The 21,497-nt window shown below is 46.1% G+C and overlaps 1 protein-coding gene across 1 annotated transcript in view; it reads right to left on the reverse strand.

Annotated features, from left to right (window-relative positions):
• Positions 1–21,497, reverse strand: part of sptbn4b (spectrin, beta, non-erythrocytic 4b) — a gene marked incomplete at its 5' end in the record, with an annotated part of 283,604 nt that overhangs the window by 218,772 nt on the left and 43,335 nt on the right. Inside the window, one exon of the mRNA XM_072489877.1 lies at positions 259–461. Coding sequence (XP_072345978.1) covers positions 259–461 — 203 coding nt within the window. The remainder of the gene's footprint in view (positions 1–258; positions 462–21,497) is intronic.

The raw sequence follows: 21,497 nt of genomic DNA on the forward strand, positions 1-21,497 counted from the left end.
GGGAGGGAGTTCCAGGATTTTGACTCCGCGACAGTGAAGGAACATTCGATATATTTCCAAGTCGGGATGATGTGTGACTATGAGGGGGAACCTCTAGGTGGGGGCGTTCCCACATATCTACTACCCCTTGTCCTTCAAGATGGTAATTGTCGTGGGTTCGGGAGGCGCGGTCTAAAGAGGGAAACTGGTAGGTGGCGGGTCTCCCCTTGCTCGGAGATTATGAGAGCGCATGCGGGCAAGAGTTGAGTATGGTCCTACCTGCTGCAGATGGATTGGGTTTGATCTCTGATCTTCTCCAGGTAGATATTACCAGCCTTCACGAGCTGGCCCCCAGCCTCAACCACAGTGTTGATCTTCTGCAGGTTTATCTCCAATGTCAACAGGAAGTCTTGATGCTTCTTGATTGCTGATTCCGCTGACTCCATCGATACAGGTAACTCAAGCTGGGCCAGCACAGACTCCTGCCAACAGGATTTACAATCAGATCAAATCACAGCACTCAGGAAAGTGGAATTCACAATCCCCTGGAGGATCAGGGCTCCCCTCCACTAAATGGACAATGACTCTCAGCATTTGCCATCATCGCCCTCAGGTTATCACCAATGGGAAACCTACTGAGTCTCGGACCCCCTTCTATTCTAACGTGGGATGTGGACGCCACTAGCAACGCCAGAATTTATTGCCCAGACCTGATTGCCCGTCGGGAGGTGGTAGTGAGCTGCCATCTTGAAACGCAGCAATCCACAGGGTGTAGGTACACCCAGAGTGCTGTTAGGGAGGGCATGACAGGATTTTGTCCCAGGGACAGTGAGGGAACGGCCGATATATTTCTGAGTCAGGATGTTGAATAACCACATACTGACCCCAATATCAGACAGCGAGACTCAATACTGACCCCAATATCAGTCAGTGAGGCTCGATACTGACCCCAATATCAGACAGTGAGGCTCGATACTGACCCCAATATCAGACAGTGAGGCTCGATACTGACCCCAATATCAGACAGCGAGGCTCGATACTGACCCCAATATCAGACAGTGAGGCTCGATACTGACCCCAATATCAGACAGTGAGGCTCGATACTGACCCCAATATCAGACAGCGAGGCTCGATACTGACCCCAATATCAGACAGTGAGGCTCGATACTGACCCCAATATCAGTCAGTGAGGCTCGATACTGACCCCAATATCAGTCACTGAGACTCGATACTGACCCCAATATCAGACACTGAGACTCGATACTGACCCCAATATCAGTCAGTGAGGCTCGATACTGACCCCAATATCAGACAGTGAGGCTCGATACTGACCCCAATATCAGTCACTGAGACTCGATACTGACCCCAATATCAGTCACTGAGACTCGATACTGACCCCAATATCAGTCAGTGAGGCTCGATACTGACCCCAATATCAGACTGAGACTCGATACTGACCCCAATATCAGACAGTGAGACTCGATACTGACCCCAATATCAGACAGTGAGACTCGATACTGACCCCAATATCAGACAGTGAGATTCAATATGAACCCCAATATCAGACAGTGAGACTCGATACTGACCCCAATATCAGACAGTGAGACTCGATACTGACCCCAATATCAGACAGTGAGATTCAATACTGACCCCAATATCAGACAGTGAGACTCGATACTGACACCAATATCAGTCAGTGAGACTCGATACTGACCCCAATATCAGTCAGTGAGACACAATGCTGACCCCAATATCAGACAGTGAGACTCGATACTGACCCCAATATCAGTCAGTGAGACTCGATACTGACACCAATATCAGACAGTGAGGCTCGATACTGACCCCAATATCAGTCAGTGAGGCTCGATACTGACCCCAATATCAGACAGTGAGACTCGATACTGACCCCAATATCAGTCAGTGAGACTCGATACTCACCCCAATATCAGACAGTGAGACTCAATACTGACCCCAATATCAGAGAGTGAGGCTCAATACTGACCCCAATATCAGACAGTGAGGCTCGATACGGACCCCAATATCAGACAGTGAGACTAGATACTGACCCCAATATCAGTCAGTGAGACTAGATACTGACCCCAATATCAGACAGTGAGCCTCGATACTGACCCCAATACCAGTCAGTGAGGTTCGATACTGACCCCAATATCAGACAGTGAGACTCGATACTGACCCCAATATCAGTCAGTGAGACTCGATACTGACCCCAATATCAGTCAGTGAGACTCGATACTGACCCCAATATCAGACAGTGAGACTCAATACTGACCCCAATATCAGTCAGTGAGACTCAATACTGACCCCAATATCAGACAGTGAGGCTCAATACTGACCCCAATATCAGTCAGTGAGACTCGATACTGACCCCAATATCAGTCAGTGAGACTTGATACTGACCCCAATATCAGACAGTGAGACTCGATACTGACCCCAATATCAGTCAGTGAGGCTCGATACTGACCCCAATATCAGTCACTGAGGCTCGATACTGACCCCAATATCAGTCAGTGAGGCTCGATACTGACCCCAATATCAGTCACTGAGACTCGATACTGACCCCAATATCAGACACTGAGACTCGATACTGACCCCAATATCAGTCAGTGAGGCTCGATACTGATCCCAATATCAGACAGTGAGGCTCGATACTGACCCCAATATCAGTCACTGAGACTCGATACTGACCCCAATATCAGTCACTGAGACTCGATACTGACCCCAATATCAGTCAGTGAGGCTCGATACTGACCCCAATATCAGACTGAGACTCGATACTGACCCCAATATCAGACAGTGAGACTCGATACTGACCCCAATATCAGACAGTGAGACTCGATACTGACCCCAATATCAGACAGTGAGATTCAATATGAACCCCAATATCAGACAGTGAGACTCGATACTGACCCCAATATCAGACAGTGAGATTCAATACTGACCCCAATATCAGACAGTGAGACTCGATACTGACACCAATATCAGTCAGTGAGACTCGATACTGACCCCAATATCAGTCAGTGAGACACAATGCTGACCCCAATATCAGACAGTGAGACTCGATACTGACCCCAATATCAGTCAGTGAGACTCGATACTGACCCCAATATCAGACAGTGAGGCTCGATACTGACCCCAATATCAGTCAGTGAGGCTCGATACTGACCCCAATATCAGACAGTGAGACTCAATACTGACCCCAATATCAGTCAGTGAGACTCGATACTCACCCCAATATCAGACAGTGAGACGCAATACTGACCCCAATATCAGAGAGTGAGGCTCAATACTGACCCCAATATCAGACAGTGAGGCTCGATACGGACCCCAATATCAGACAGTGAGACTCGATACGGACCCCAATATCAGACAGTGAGACTAGATACTGACCCCAATATCAGTCAGTGAGGCTCGATACTGACCCCAATATCAGTCAGTGAGGCTCGATACTGACCCCAATATCAGACAGTGAGACTCGATACTGACCCCAATATCAGTCAGTGAGGCTCGATACTGACCCCAATATCACACAGTGAGACCCGATACTGACCCCAATATCACACAGTGAGGCCCGATACTGACCCCAATATCACACAGTGAGACCCGATACTGACCCCAATATCAGACAGTGAGACTTGATACTGACCCCAATATCAGACAGTGAGACTCGATACTGACCCCAATATCACACAGTGAGACCCGATACTGACCACAATATCACACAGTGAGGCCCGATACTGACCCCAATATCAGACAGCGAGACTCGATACTGATCCCAATATCAGTCAGTGTGACTAGATACTGACCCCAATATCAGTCAGTGAGACTCGATACTGACCCCAATATCAGACAGTGAGACTCGATACTGACCCCAATATCAGTCAGTGAGGCTCGATACTGACCCCAATATCAGTCACTGAGACTAGATACTGACCCCAATATCTGACAGTGAGACTCGATACTGACCCCAATATCAGACAGTGAGACTCGATACTGACCCCAATATTAGTCAGTGATGCTCGATACTGACCCCAATATCAGTCACTGAGACTCAATACTGACCCCAATATCTGACAGTGAGACTCGATACTGACCCCAATATCAGTCACTGAGACTCAATACAGACCCCAATATCAGTCAGTGAGGCTCGATACTGACCCCAATATCAGTCAGTGAGACTCAATACTGACCCCAATATAAGTCAGTGAGACTCGATACTGACCCCAATATCAGTCAGTGAGACTCGATACTGACCGCAATATCAGTCACAGAGACTAGATACTGACCCCAATATCAGTCAGTGAGGCTTGATACTGAACCCAATATCAGTCAGTGAGACTAGATACTGACCCCAATATCAGTCACTGAGACTCGATACTGACCCCAATATCAGTCAGTGAGACTAGATACTAACCCCAATATCAGTCAGTGAGACTCAATACTGACCCCAATATCAGTCACTGAGACTCGATACTGACCCCAATATCAGTCACTGAGACTCAATACTGACCCCAATATCAGTCAGTGAGGCTCGATACTGACCCCAATATCAGTCAGTAAGACTCGATACTGACCCCAATATCAGTCAGTGAGACTAGATACTAACCCCAATATCAGTCAGTGAGGTTCGATACTGACCCCAATATCAGTCAGTGAGACTCGATACTGACCCCAATATAAGTCAGGGAGACTCAATACTGACCCCAATATCAGTCAGTGAGACTCGATACTGACCCCAATATCAGTCAGTGTGACTAGATACTGACCCCAATATCAGTCAGTGAGACTCAATACTGACCCCAATATCAGTCAGTGAGAATCGATACTGACCCCAATATCAGTCAGTGAGAATCGATACTGACCCCAATATCAGTCAGTGAGACTCGATACTGACACCAATATCAGTCAGCGAGTCACGATACTGACCCCAATATCAGACAGTGAGACTCGATACTGACCCCAATATCAGACAGTGAGACTCCATACTGACCCCAATATCAGTCAGTGAGACTCAATACTGACCCCAATATCAGTCAGTGATAATCGATACTGACCCCAATATCAGTCAGTGAGACTCGATACTAACCCCAATATCAGTCAGTGAGTCTCGATACTGACCCCAATATCAGACAGTGAGACTCGATACTGACCCCAATATCAGACAGTGAGACTCAATACTGACCCCAATATCAGTCAGTGAGAATCGATACTGACCCCAATATCAGTCAGTGAGAATCGATACTGACCCCAATATCAGTCAGTGAGACACGATACTGACCCCAATATCAGTCAGTGAGTCTCGATACTGACCCCAATATCAGACAGTGAGACTCAATACTGACCCCAATATCAGACAGTGAGACTCAATACTGACCCCAATATCAGTCAGTGAGACTCGATACTGACCCCAATATCAGTCAGTGAGACTCGATACTGACGCCAATATCACTCAGTGAGACTAGATACTGACCCCAATATCAGACAGCGAGACTCGATACTGACCCCAATATCAGTCAGTGTGACTAGATACTGACCCCAATAACAGTCAGTGAGACTCGATACTGACCCCAATATCAGACAGTGAGACTCGATACTGACCCCAATATCAGTCAGTGAGGCTCGATACTGACCCCAATATCAGTCACTGAGACTAGATACTGACCCCAATATCTGACAGTGAGACTCGATACTGACCCCAATATCAGACAGTGAGACTCGATACTGACCCCAATATCAGTCAGTGATGCTCGATACTGACCCCAATATCAGTCACTGAGACTCAATACTGACCCCAATATCTGACAGTGAGACTCGATACTGACCCCAATATCAGTCACTGAGACTCAATACTGACCCCAATATCAGTCAGTGAAGCTCGATACTGACCCCAATAACAGTCAGTGAGACTCAATACTGACCCCAATATAAGTCAGTGAGACTCGATACTGACCCCAATATCAGTCAGTGAGACTCGATACTGACCCCAATATCAGTCACTGAGACTAGATACTGACCCCAATATCAGTCAGTGAGGCTTGATACTGACCCCAATATCAGTCAGTGAGACTAGATACTGACCCCAATATCAGTCACTGAGACTCGATACTGACCCCAATATCAGTCGGTGAGACTCAATACTGACCCCAATATCATTCAGTGAGACTCAATACTGACCCCAATATCAGTCAGTAAGACTCGATACTGACCCCAATATCAGTCAGTGAGACTAGATACTAACCCCAATATCAGTCAGTGAGACTCAATACTGACCCCAATATCAGTCACTGAGACTCGATACTGACCCCAATATCAGTCACTGAGACTCAATACTGACCCCAATATCAGTCAGTGAGGCTCGATACTGACCCCAATATCAGTCAGTAAGACTCGATACTGACCCCAATATCAGTCAGTGAGACTAGATACTAACCCCAATATCAGTCAGTGAGGTTCGATACTGACCCCAATATCAGTCAGTGAGACTCGATACTGACCCCAATATAAGTCAGGGAGACTCAATACTGACCCCAATATCAGTCAGTGAGACTCGATACTGACCCCAATATCAGTCAGTGTGACTAGATTACGACCCCAATATCAGTCAGTGAGACTCAATACTGACCCCAATATCAGTCAGTTAGAATCGATACTGACCCCAATATCAGTCAGTGAGAATCGATACTGACCCCAATATCAGTCAGTGAGACTCGATACTGACCCCAATATCAGTCAGTGAGTCTCGATACTGACCCCAATATCAGACAGTGAGACTCGATACTGACCCCAATATCAGACAGTGAGACTCAATACTGACCCCAATATCAGTCAGTGAGACTCAATACTGACCCCAATATCAGTCAGTGAGAATCGATACTGACCCCAATATCAGTCAGTGAGACTCGATACTGACCCCAATATCAGTCAGTGAGACTCGATACTGACCCCAATATCAGTCAGTGAGACTCGATACTGACCCCAATATCAGTCAGTGAGACTCAATACTGACCCCAATATCAGTCAGTGAGAATCGATACTGACCCCAATATCAGTCAGTGAGACTCGATACTGACCCCAATATCAGTCAGTGAGTCTCGATACTGACCCCAATATCAGTCAGTGAGACTCGATACTGACCCCAATATCAGTCAGTGAGACTCAATACTGACCCCAATATCAGTCAGTGAGACTCAATACTGACCCCAATATCAGTCAGTGAGAATCGATACTGACCCCAATATCAGTCAGTGAGACTCGATACTGACCCCAATATCAGTCAGTGAGTCTCGATACTGACCCCAATATCAGACAGTGAGACTCGATACTGACCCCAATATCAGACAGTGAGACTCAATACTGACCCCAATATCAGTCAGTGAGAATTGATACTGACCCCAATATCAGTCAGTGAGAATCGATACTGACCCCAATATCAGTCAGTGAGACTGAATACTGACCCCAATATCAGTCAGTGAGTCTCGATACTGACCCCAATATCAGACAGTGAGACTCGATACTGACCCCAATATCACACAGTGAGACTCAATACTGACCCCAATATCAGACAGTGAGACTCAATACTGACCCCAATATCAGTCAGTGAGATTCGATACTGACCCCAATATCAGTCACTGAGACTCGATACTGACCCCAATATCAGTCAGTGTGAATAGATACTGACCCCAATTGCAGTCAGTGAGGCTCGATACTGACCCCAATATCAGTCAGTGAGACTCAATACTGACCCCAATATCAGTCAGTGTGACTAGATACTGACCCCAATATCAGTCAGTGAGGCTCGATACTGACCCCAATATCAGTCAGTGAGACTCGATACTGACCCCAATATCAGTCAGTGAGACTCGATACTGACCCCAATATCAGTCAGTGAGACTCGCTACTGACCCCAATATCAGTCAGTGAGACTAGATACTGACCCCAATATCAGACAGTGAGGCTCGAAACTGACCCCAATATCAGTCAGTGAGGCTCGATACTGACCCCAATATCAGACAGTGAGACTAGATACTGACCCCAATATCAGTCAGTGAGGCTCGATACTGACCCCAATATCAGTCACTGAGACTAGATACTGACCCCAATATCAGTCAATGAGACTCGATACTGACCCCAATATCAGTCACTGAGACTAGATACTGACCCCAATATCAGTCAGTGAGGCTCGATACTGAGCCCAATATCAGACAGTGAGACTAGAGACTGACCCCAATATCAGAGAGTGAGGCTCAATACTGACCCCAATATCAGACAGGGAGACTCAATACTGACCCCAATATCAGTCACTGAGACTCGATACTGACCCCAATATCAGTCACTGAGACTAGATACTGACCCCAATATCAGTCAGTGAGGCTCGATACTGACCCCAATATCAGACAGTGAGACTAGAGACTGACCCCAATATCAGACAGTGAGACTAGATACTGACCCCAATATCAGACAGTGAGACTAGATACTGACCCCAATATCAGACAGTGAGACTCGATACTGACCCCAATATCAGTCACTGAGACACGATACTGACCCCAATATAAGTCACTGAGACACGATACTGACCCCAATATCAGTCAGTGAGTCTCGTTACTGACACCAATATCAGACAGTGAGACTAGATACTGACCCCAATATCAGACAGTGAGACTCGATACTGACCCCAATATCAGACAGTGAGACTCGATACTGACCCCAATATCAGTCACTGAGACACGATACTGACCCCAATATCAGTCAGTGAGTCTCGATACTGACCCCAATATCAGTCAGTGAGACTAGATACTGACCCCAATATCAGTCAGTGAGACTAGATACTGACCCCAATATCAGTCAGTGAGACTCGATACTGACCCCAATATCAGTCAGTGAGGCTCAATACTGACCCCAATATCAGTCACTGAGACTAGATACTGACCCCAATATCAGACACTGAGACTAGATACTGACCCCAATATAAGTCAGTGAGGCTCAATACTGACCCCAATATCAGTCACTGAGATTAGATACTGACCCCAATATCAGTCAGTGAGACGCGATACTGACCCCAATATCAGTCAGTGAGGTTCGATACTGAACCCAATATCAGTCACTGAGAATAGATACTGACCCCAGTATCAGTCAGTGAGTTTCGATACTGACCCCAATATCAGTCACTGAGACTCGATACTGACCCCAATATCAGACAGTGAGACTCGATACTGACCCCAATATCAGTCACTGAGACTAGATACTGACCCCAATATCAGTCAGTGAGGCTCCATACTGACCCCAATATCAGACAGTGAGACTAGAGACTGACCCCAATATCAGACAGTGAGACTCAATACTGACCCCAATATGAGTCAGTGAGAATCGATACTGACCCCAATATCAGTCAGTGAGAATCGATACTGACCCCAATATCAGTCAGTGAGACTCGATACTGACCCCAATATCAGTCAGTGAGTCTCGATACTGACCCCAATATCAGACAGTGAGACTCGATACTGACCCCAATATCAGACAGTGAGACTCGATACTGACCCCAATATCAGACAGTGAGACTCAATACTGACCACAATATCAGTCAGTGAGATTCGATACTGACCCCAATATCAGTCACTGAGACTCGATACTGACCCCAATATCAGTCAGTGAGGCTCGATACTGACCCCAATATCAGTCAGTGAGACTCGATACTGACCCCAATATCAGTCAGTGAGACTCGATACTGACCCCAATATCAGTCAGTGAGACTAGATACCGACCCCAATATCAGACAGCGACTCGATACTGACCCCAATATCAGTCAGTGTGACTAGAAACTGACCCCAATATCAGTCAGTGAGACTCGATACTGACCCCAATATCAGACAGTGAGACTCGATACTGACCCCAATATCAGTCAGTGAGGCTCGATACTGACCCCAATATCAGTCACTGAGACTAGATACTGACCCCAATATCTGACAGTGAGACTCGATACTGACCCCAATATCAGTCACTGAGACTCAATACTGACCCCAATATCTGACAGTGAGACTCGATACTGACCCCAATATCAGTCACTGAGACTCAATACTGACCCCAATATCAGTCAGTGAGGCTCGATACTGACCCCAATAACAGTCAGTGAGACTCAATACTGACCCCAATCTCAGACAGTGAGACTCGATACTGACCCCAATATCAGACAGTGAGACTCGATACTGACCCCAATATCAGTCAGTGATGCTCGATACTGACCCCAATATCAGTCACTGAGACTCAATACTGACCCCAATATCTGACAGTGAGACTCGATACTGACCCCAATATCAGTCACTGAGACTCAATACTGACCCCAATATCAGTCAGTGAGGCTCGATACTGACCCCAATAACAGTCAGTGAGACTCAATACTGACCCCAATATATGTCAGTGAGACTCGATACTGACCCCAATATCAGTCAGTGAGACTCGATACTGACCCCAATATCAGTCACTGAGACTAGATACTGACCCCAATATCAGTCAGTGAGGCTTGATACTGACCCCAATATCAGTCAGTGAGACTAGATACTGACCCCAATATCAGTCACTGAGACTCGATACTGACCCCAATATCAGTCGGTGAGACTCAATACTGACCCCAATATCATTCAGTGAGACTCAATACTGACCCCAATATCAGTCAGTAAGACTCGATACTGACCCCAATATCAGTCAGTGAGACTAGATACTAACCCCAATATCAGTCAGTGAGACTCAATACTGACCCCAATATCAGTCACTGAGACTCGATACTGACCCCAATATCAGTCACTGAGACTCAATACTGATCCCAATATCAGTCAGTGAGGCTCGATACTGACCCCAATATCAGTCAGTAAGACTCGATACTGACCCCAATATCAGTCAGTGAGACTAGATACTAACCCCAATATCAGTCAGTGAGGTTCGATACTGACCCCAATATCAGTCAGTGAGACTCGATACTGACCCCAATATAAGTCAGGGAGACTCAATACTGACCCCAATATCAGTCAGTGAGACTCGATACTGACCCCAATATCAGTCAGTGTGACTAGATACTGACCCCAATATCAGTCAGTGAGACTCAATACTGACCCCAATATCAGTCAGTGAGAATCGATACTGACCCCAATATCAGTCAGTGAGAATCGATACTGACCCCAATATCAGTCAGTGAGACTCGATACTGACCCCAATATCAGTCAGTGAGTCTCGATACTGACCCCAATATCAGACAGTGAGACTCGATACTGACCCCAATATCAGACAGTGAGACTCAATACTGACCCCAATATCAGACAGTGAGACTCAATACTGACCCCAATATCAGTCAGTGAGAATCGATACTGACCCCAATATCAGTCAGTGAGACTCGATACTGACCCCAATATCAGTCAGTGAGACTCGATACTGACCCCAATATCAGTCAGTGAGACTCGATACTGACCCCAATATCAGTCAGTGAGACTCAATACTGACCCCAATATCAGTCAGTGAGAATCGATACTGACCCCAATATCAGTCAGTGAGACTCGATACTGACCCCAATATCAGTCAGTGAGTCTCGATACTGACCCCAATATCAGTCAGTGAGACTCGATACTGACCCCAATATAAGTCAGTGAGACTCAATACTGACCCCAATATCAGTCAGTGAGACTCAATACTGACCCCAATATCAGTCAGTGAGACTCGATACTGACCCCAATATCAGTCAGTGAGTCTCGATACTGACCCCAATATCAGACAGTGAGACTCGATACTGACCCCAATATCAGACAGTGAGACTCAATACTGACCCCAATATCAGTCAGTGAGAATTGATACTGACCCCAATATCAGTCAGTGAGAATCGATACTGACCCCAATATCAGTCAGTGAGACTCAATACTGACCCCAATATCAGTCAGTGAGTCTCGATACTGACCCCAATATCAGACAGTGAGACTCGATACTGACCCCAATATCACACAGTGAGACTCAATACTGACCCCAATATCAGTCAGTGAGACTCGATACTGACCCCAATATCAGACAGTGAGACTCGATACTGACCCCAATATCAGACAGTGAGACTCAATACTGACCCCAATATCAGTCAGTGAGATTCGATACTGACCCCAATATCAGTCACTGAGACTCGATACTGACCCCAATATCAGTCAGTGTGACTAGATACTGACCCCAATATCAGTCAGTGAGGCTCGATACTGACCCCAATATCAGTCAGTGAGACTCAATACTGACCCCAATATCAGTCAGTGTGACTAGATACTGACCCCAATATCAGTCAGTGAGGCTCGATACTGACCCCAATATCAGTCAGTGAGACTCGATACTGACCCCAATATCAGTCAGTGAGACTCGATACTGACCCCAATATCAGTCAGTGAGACTCGATACTGACCCCAATATCAGTCAGTGAGACTAGATACTGACCCCAATATCAGACAGTGAGGCTCGAAACTGACCCCAATATCAGTCAGTGAGGCTCGATACTGACCCCAATATCAGACAGTGAGACTAGATACTGACCCCAATATCAGTCAGTGAGGCTCGATACTGACCCCAATATCAGTCACTGAGACTAGATACTGACCCCAATATCAGTCAATGAAACTCGAAACTGACCCCAATATCAGTCACTGAGACTAGATACTGACCCCAATATCAGTCAGTGAGGCTCGATACTGACCCCAATATCAGACAGTGAGACTAGAGACTGACCCCAATATCAGAGAGTGAGGCTCAATACTGACCCCAATATCAGACAGGGAGACTCAATACTGACCCCAATATCAGTCACTGAGACTCGATACTGACCCCAATATCAGTCACTGAGACTAGATACTGACCCCAATATCAGTCAGTGAGGCTCGATACTGACCCCAATATAAGACAGTGAGACTAGAGACTGACCCCAATATCAGACAGTGAGACTAGATAGTGACCCCAATATCAGACAGTGAGACTAGATACTGACCCCAATATCAGACAGTGAGACTCGATACTGACCCCAATATCAGTCACTGAGACACGATACTGACCCCAATATCAGTCACTGAGACACGATACTGACCCCAATATCAGTCAGTGAGTCTCGATACTGACACCAATATCAGACAGTGAGACTAGATACTGACCCCAATATCAGACAGTGAGACTCGATACTGACCCCAATATCAGACAGTGAGACTCGATACTGACCCCAATATCAGTCACTGATACACGATACTGACCCCAATATCAGTCAGTGAGTCTCGATACTGACCCCAATATCAGTCAGTGAGACTAGATACTGACCCCAATATCAGTCAGTGAGACTAGATACTGACCCCAATATCAGTCAGTGAGACTCGATACTGACCCCAATATCAGTCAGTGAGGCTCAATACTGACCCCAATATCAGTCACTGAGACTCGATACTGACCCCAATATCAGACACTGAGACTAGATACTGACCCCAATATAAGTCAGTGAGGCTCAATACTGACCCCAATATCAGTCACTGAGACTAGATACTGACCCCAATATCAGTCAGTGAGACGCGATACTGACCCCAATATCAGTCAGTGAGGTTCGATACTGAACCCAATATCAGTCACTGAGACTAGATACTGACCCCAGTATCAGTCAGTGAGGTTCGATACTGACCCCAATATCAGTCACTGAGACTCGATACTGACCCCAATATCAGACAGTGAGACTCGATACTGACCCCAATATCAGTCACTGAGACTAGATACTGACCCCAATATCAGTCAGTGAGGCTCGATACTGACCCCAATATCAGACAGTGCGACTAGAGACTGACCCCAATATCAGACAGTGAGACGAGATACTGACCCCAATATCAGTCAGTGAGACTCAATACTGACCCCAATATAAGTCAGTGAGACTAGATACTGACCCCAATATCAGACAGTGAGACTAGATACTGACCCCAATATCAGACAGTGAGACTCGATACTGACCCCAATATCAGACAGTGAGGCTCGGTACTGACCCCAATATCAGACAGTGAGGCTCGATACTGACCCCAATATCAGACAGTGAGACTCGATACTGTCCCCAATATCAGACAGTGAGACTAGATACTGACCCCAATATCAGACACTGAGATCAATACTGACCCCAATATCAGACACTGAGACTCAATACTGACCCCAATATCAGACACTGAGATCAATACTGACCCCAATATCAGTCAGTGAGACTAGATACTGACCCCAATATCAGACAGTGAGGCTCGGTACTGACCCTAATATCAGTCAGTGAGGCTCGATACTGACCCCAATATCAGACAGTGAGACTCGATACTGACCCCAATATCAGACAGTGTGACTAGATACTGACCCCAATATCAGTCAGTGAGACTAGATACTGACCCCAATATCAGACAGTGAGGCTCGATACTGACCCCAATATCTGTCACTGAGACTAGATACTGACCCCAATATCAGTCAGTGAGACTCGATACTGACCCCAATATCAGACAGTGAGGCTCGGTACTGACCCCAATATCAGTCAGTGAGGCTCGATACTGACCCCAATATCAGACAGTGAGACTCGATACTGTCCCCAATATCAGACAGTGAGACTAGATACTGACCCCAATATCAGACACTGAGATCAATACTGACCCCAATATCAGACAGTGAGACTAGATACTGACCCCAATATCAGTCAGTGAGATTCGATACTGACCCCAATATCAGACAGTGAGATTCGATACTGACCCCAATATCAGTCAGTGAGACTCGATACTGACCCCAATATCAGTCAGTGAGATTCGATACTGACCCCAATATCAGTCAGTGAGATTCGATACTGACCCCAATATCAGTCAGTGAGATTCGATACTGACCCCAATATCAGTCAGTGAGATTCGATACTGACCCCAATATCAGTCACTGAGACTCGATACTGACCCCAATATCAGTCAGTGAGGCTCAATGCTGACCCCAATATCAGACAGTGAGACTCGATACTGACCCTAATATCAGACAGTGAGGCTCAATACTGACCCCAATATCAGACAGGGAGACTCAATACTGACCCCAATATCAGTCACTGAGACTCGATACTGACCCCAATATCAGTCACTGAGACTCGATACTGACCCCAATATCAGACAGTGAGACTAGATACTGACCCCAATATCAGTCAGTGAGACTCGATACTGACCCCAATATCTGTCAGTGAGACTCGATACTGACCCCAATATCAGTCAGTGAGACTCGATACTGACCCCAATATCAGACAGTGAGACTAGATACTGACCCCAATATCAGTCAGTGAGGCTCGATACTGACCCCAATATCAGACAGTGAGACTAGAGACTGAACCCAATATCAGTCAGTGAGACTCAATACTGACCCCAATATCAGACAGTGAGACGAGATACTGACCCCAATATCAGTCAGTGATACTCAATACTGACCCCAATATCAGACAGTGTACGAGATACTGACCCCAATATCAGTCAGTGAGACTCAATACTGACCCCAATATCAGTCACTGAGACTCGATACTGACCCCAATATCAGTCAGTGAGGCTCAATGCTGACCCCAATATCAGACAGTGAGACTCGATACTGACCCTAATATCAGACAGTGAGGCTCAATACTGACCCCAATATCAGACAGGGAGACTCAATACTGACCCCAATATCAGTCACTGAGACTCGATACTGACCCCAATATCAGTCACTGAGACTCGATACTGACCCCAATATCAGACAGTGAGACTAGATACTGACCCCAATATCAGTCAGTGAGACTCGATACTGACCCCAATATCTGTCAGTGAGACTCAATACTGATCCCAATATTAGTCACTGAGACTAGATACTGACCCCAATATCAGACACTGAGACTAGATACTGACCCCAATATAAGTCAGTGAGGCTCAATACTGACCCTAATATCAGTCACTGAGACTAGATGCTGACTCCAATATCAGTCAGTGAGACTCGATACTGACCCCAATATCAGTCAGTGAGGTTCGATACTGAACCCAATATCAGTCACTGAGACTAGATACTGACCCCAGTATCAGTCAGTGAGGTTCGATACTGACCCCAACATCAGTCACTGAGACTCGATACTGACCCCAATATCAGACAGTGTGACTCGATACTGACCCCAATATCAGTCACTGAGACTAGATACTGACCCCAATATCAGTCAGTGAGGTTCGATACTAACCCCAATATCAGTCAGTGAGACTCGATACTGACCCCAATATCAGTCAGTGAGGCTCGATACTGACCCCAATATCAGTCAGTGAGACTAGATACTGACCCCAATATCAGTCAGTGAGACTCGATACTGACCCCAATATCAGTCAGTGAGACTCAATACTGACCCCAATATCAGACACTGAGACTCAATACTGACCCCAATATCAGACACTGAGACTCAATACTGATCCCAATATCAGACACTGAGAGTCAATACTGACCCCAATATCAGACACTGAGACTCAATACTGACCCCAATATCAGTCACTGAGACTCAATACTGACCCCAATATCAGACACTGAGACTCAATACTGACCCCAATATCAGACACTGAGATCAATACTGACCCCAATATCAGTCAGTGAGACTCAATACTGACCCCAATATCAGACACTGAGACTCAATACTGACCCCAATATCAGTCACTGAGACTCAATACTGACCCCAATATCAGACACTGAGACTCAATACTGACCCCAATATCAGACACTGAGACTCAATACTGACCCCAATATCAGACACTGAGACTCAATACTGATCCCAATATCAGACACTGAGACTCAATACTGACCCCAATATCAGACAGTGAGGCTCGGTACTGACCCCAATATCAGTCAGTGAGGCTCGATACTGACCCCAATATCAGACAGTGAGACTCGATACTGACCCCAATATCAGACAGTGTGACTAGATACTGACCCCAATATCAGTCAGTGAGACTAGATACTGACCCCAATATCAGACAGTGAGGCTCGATACTGACCCCAATATCTGTCACTGAGACTAGATACTGACCCCAATATCAGTCAGTGAGACTCGATACTGACCCCAATATCTGTCAGTGAGACTCGATACTGACCCCAATATCAGTCAGTGAGACTCGATACTGACCCCAATATCAGACAGTGAGACTAGATACTGACCCCAATATCAGTCAGTGAGGCTCGATACTGACCCCAATATCAGACAGTGAGACTAGAGACTGAACCCAATATCAGTCAGTGAGACTCAATACTGACCCCAATATCAGACAGTGAGACGAGATACTGACCCCAATATCAATCAGTGAGACTCAATACTGACCCCAATATCAGACAGTGAGACGAGATACTGACCCCAATATCAGTCAGTGAGACTCAATACTGACCCCAATATCAGTCACTGAGACTCGATACTGACCCCAATATCAGTCAGTGAGACTCAATGCTGACCCCAATATCAGACAGTGAGACTCGATACTGACCCTAATATCAGTCAGTGAGGCTCAATACTGACCCCAATATCAGACAGGGAGACTCAATACTGACCCCAATATCAGTCACTGAGACTCGATACTGACCCCAATATCAGTCACTGAGAGTCGATACTGACCCCAATATCAGACAGTGAGACTAGATACTGACCCCAATATCAGTCAGTGAGACTCGATACTGACCCCAATATCTGTCAGTGAGACTCGATACTGACCCCAATATCAGTCAGTGAGACTCGATACTGACCCCAATATCAGACAGTGAGACTAGAGACTGAACCCAATATCAGTCAGTGAGACTCAATACTGACCCCAATATCAGACAGTGAGACGAGATACTGACCCCAATATCAGTCAGTGAGACTCAATACTGACCCCAATATCAGACAGTGAGACTCGATACTGACCCCAATATCAGACAGTGAGGCTCGATACTGACCCCAATATCAGTCAGTGAGACTCGATACTGACCCCAATATCAGTCACTGAGACGACAGTGAGACTCGATACTGACCCCAATATCAGTCAGTGAGGCTCGATACTGACCCCAATATCAGTCAGTGAGGCTCGATACTGACCCCAATATCAGACAGTGAGACTCGATACTGACCCCATTATCAGACAGTGAGACTCGATACTGACCCCAATATCAGTCAGTGAGACTCAATACTGACCCCAATATCAGACAGTGAGACGCGATACTGACCCCAATATCAGTCACTGAGACTCGATACTGACCCCAATATCAGACAGTGAGACTCGATACTGACCCCAATATCAGTCACTGAGACTAGATATTGACCCCAATATCAGTCAGTGAGGCTCGATACTGACCCCAATATCAGACAGTGCGACTAGAGACTGACCCCAATATCAGACAGTGAGACGAGATACTGACCCCAATATCAGTCAGTGAGACTCAATACTGACCCCAATATAAGTCAGTGAGACTAGATACTGACCCCAATATCAGACAGTGAGACTAGATACTGACCCCAATATCAGACAGTGAGACTCGATACTGACCCCAATATCAGACAGTGAGGCTCGGTACTGACCCCAATATCAGTCAGTGAGGCTCGATACTGACCCCAATATCAGACAGTGAGACTCGATACTGTCCCCAATATCAGACAGTGAGACTAGATACTGACCCCAATATCAGACACTGAGATCAATACTGACCCCAATATCAGACACTGAGACTCAATACTGACCCCAATATCAGACACTGAGATCAATACTGACCCCAATATCAGTCAGTGAGACTAGATACTGACCCCAATATCAGACAGTGAGGCTCGGTACTGACCCTAATATCAGTCAGTGAGGCTCGATACTGACCCCAATATCAGACAGTGAGACTCGATACTGACCCCAATATCAGACAGTGTGACTAGATACTGACCCCAATATCAGTCAGTGAGACTAGATACTGACCCCAATATCAGACAGTGAGGCTCGATACTGACCCCAATATCTGTCACTGAGACTAGATACTGACCCCAATATCAGTCAGTGAGACTCGATACTGACCCCAATATCAGACAGTGAGGCTCGGTACTGACCCCAATATCAGTCAGTGAGGCTCGATACTGACCCCAATATCAGACAGTGAGACTCGATACTGTCCCCAATATCAGACAGTGAGACTAGATACTGACCCCAATATCAGACACTGAGATCAATACTGACCCCAATATCAGACAGTGAGACTAGATACTGACCCCAATATCAGTCAGTGAGATTCGATACTGACCCCAATATCAGACAGTGAGATTCGATACTGACCCCAATATCAGTCAGTGAGACTCGATACTGACCCCAATATCAGTCAGTGAGATTCGATACTGACCCCAATATCAGTCAGTGAGATTCGATACTGACCCCAATATCAGTCAGTGAGATTCGATACTGACCCCAATATCAGACAGGGAGACTCAATACTGACCCCAATATCAGTCACTGAGACTCGATACTGACCCCAATATCAGTCACTGAGACTCGATACTGACCCCAATATCAGACAGTGAGACTAGATACTGACCCCAATATCAGTCAGTGAGACTCGATACTGACCCCAATATCTGTCAGTGAGACTCGATACTGACCCCAATATCAGTCAGTGAGACTCGATACTGACCCCAATATCAGACAGTGAGACTAGATACTGACCCCAATATCAGTCAGTGAGGCTCGATACTGACCCCAATATCAGACAGTGAGACTAGAGACTGAACCCAATATCAGTCAGTGAGACTCAATACTGACCCCAATATCAGACAGTGAGACGAGATACTGACCCCAATATCAGTCAGTGAGACTCAATACTGACCCCAATATCAGACAGTGAGACGAGATACTGACCCCAATATCAGTCAGTGAGACTCAATACTGACCCCAATATCAGTCACTGAGACTCGATACTGACCCCAATATCAGTCAGTGAGGCTCAATGCTGACCCCAATATCAGACAGTGAGACTCGATACTGACCCTAATATCAGACAGTGAGGCTCAATACTGACCCCAATATCAGACAGGGAGACTCAATACTGACCCCAATATCAGTCACTGAGACTCGATACTGACCCCAATATCAGTCACTGAGACTCGATACTGACCCCAATATCAGACAGTGAGACTAGATACTGACCCCAATATCAGTCAGTGAGACTCGATACTGACCCCAATATCTGTCAGTGAGACTCAATACTGATCCCAATATTAGTCACTGAGACTAGATACTGACCCCAATATCAGACACTGAGACTAGATACTGACCCCAATATAAGTCAGTGAGGCTCAATACTGACCCTAATATCAGTCACTGAGACTAGATGCTGACTCCAATATCAGTCAGTGAGACTCGATACTGACCCCAATATCAGTCAGTGAGGTTCGATACTGAACCCAATATCAGTCACTGAGACTAGATACTGACCCCAGTATCAGTCAGTGAGGTTCGATACTGACCCCAACATCAGTCACTGAGACTCGATACTGACCCCAATATCAGACAGTGTGACTCGATACTGACCCCAATATCAGTCACTGAGACTAGATACTGACCCCAATATCAGTCAGTGAGGTTCGATACTAACCCCAATATCAGTCAGTGAGACTCGATACTGACCCCAATATCAGTCAGTGAGGCTCGATACTGACCCCAATATCAGTCAGTGAGACTAGATACTGACCCCAATATCAGTCAGTGAGACTCGATACTGACCCCAATATCAGTCAGTGAGACTCAATACTGACCCCAATATCAGACACTGAGACTCAATACTGACCCCAATATCAGACACTGAGACTCAATACTGATCCCAATATCAGACACTGAGACTCAATACTGACCCCAATATCAGACACTGAGACTCAATACTGACCCCAATATCAGTCACTGAGACTCAATACTGACCCCAATATCAGACACTGAGACTCAATACTGACCCCAATATCAGACACTGAGATCAATACTGACCCCAATATCAGTCAGTGAGACTAGATACTGACCCCAATATCAGACAGTGAGGCTCGGTACTGACCCCAATATCAGTCAGTGAGGCTCGATACTGACCCCAATATCAGACAGTGAGACTCGATACTGACCCCAATATCAGACAGTGTGACTAGATACTGACCCCAATATCAGTCAGTGAGACTAGATACTGACCCCAATATCAGACAGTGAGGCTCGATACTGACCCCAATATCTGTCACTGAGACTAGATACTGACCCCAATATCAGTCAGTGAGACTCGATACTGACCCCAATATCAGACAGTGAGGCTCGGTACTGACCCCAATATCAGTCAGTGAGGCTCGATACTGACCCCAATATCAGACAGTGAGACTCGATACTGTCCCCAATATCAGACAGTGAGACTAGATACTGACCCCAATATCAGACACTGAGATCAATACTGACCCCAATATCAGACAGTGAGACTAGATACTGACCCCAATATCAGTCAGTGAGATTCGATACTGA

The sequence above is a fragment of the Scyliorhinus torazame genome, chromosome 25 (genome assembly GCF_047496885.1).
Source record: "Scyliorhinus torazame isolate Kashiwa2021f chromosome 25, sScyTor2.1, whole genome shotgun sequence".
NCBI classification, from domain to species: domain Eukaryota; kingdom Metazoa; phylum Chordata; class Chondrichthyes; order Carcharhiniformes; family Scyliorhinidae; genus Scyliorhinus; species Scyliorhinus torazame.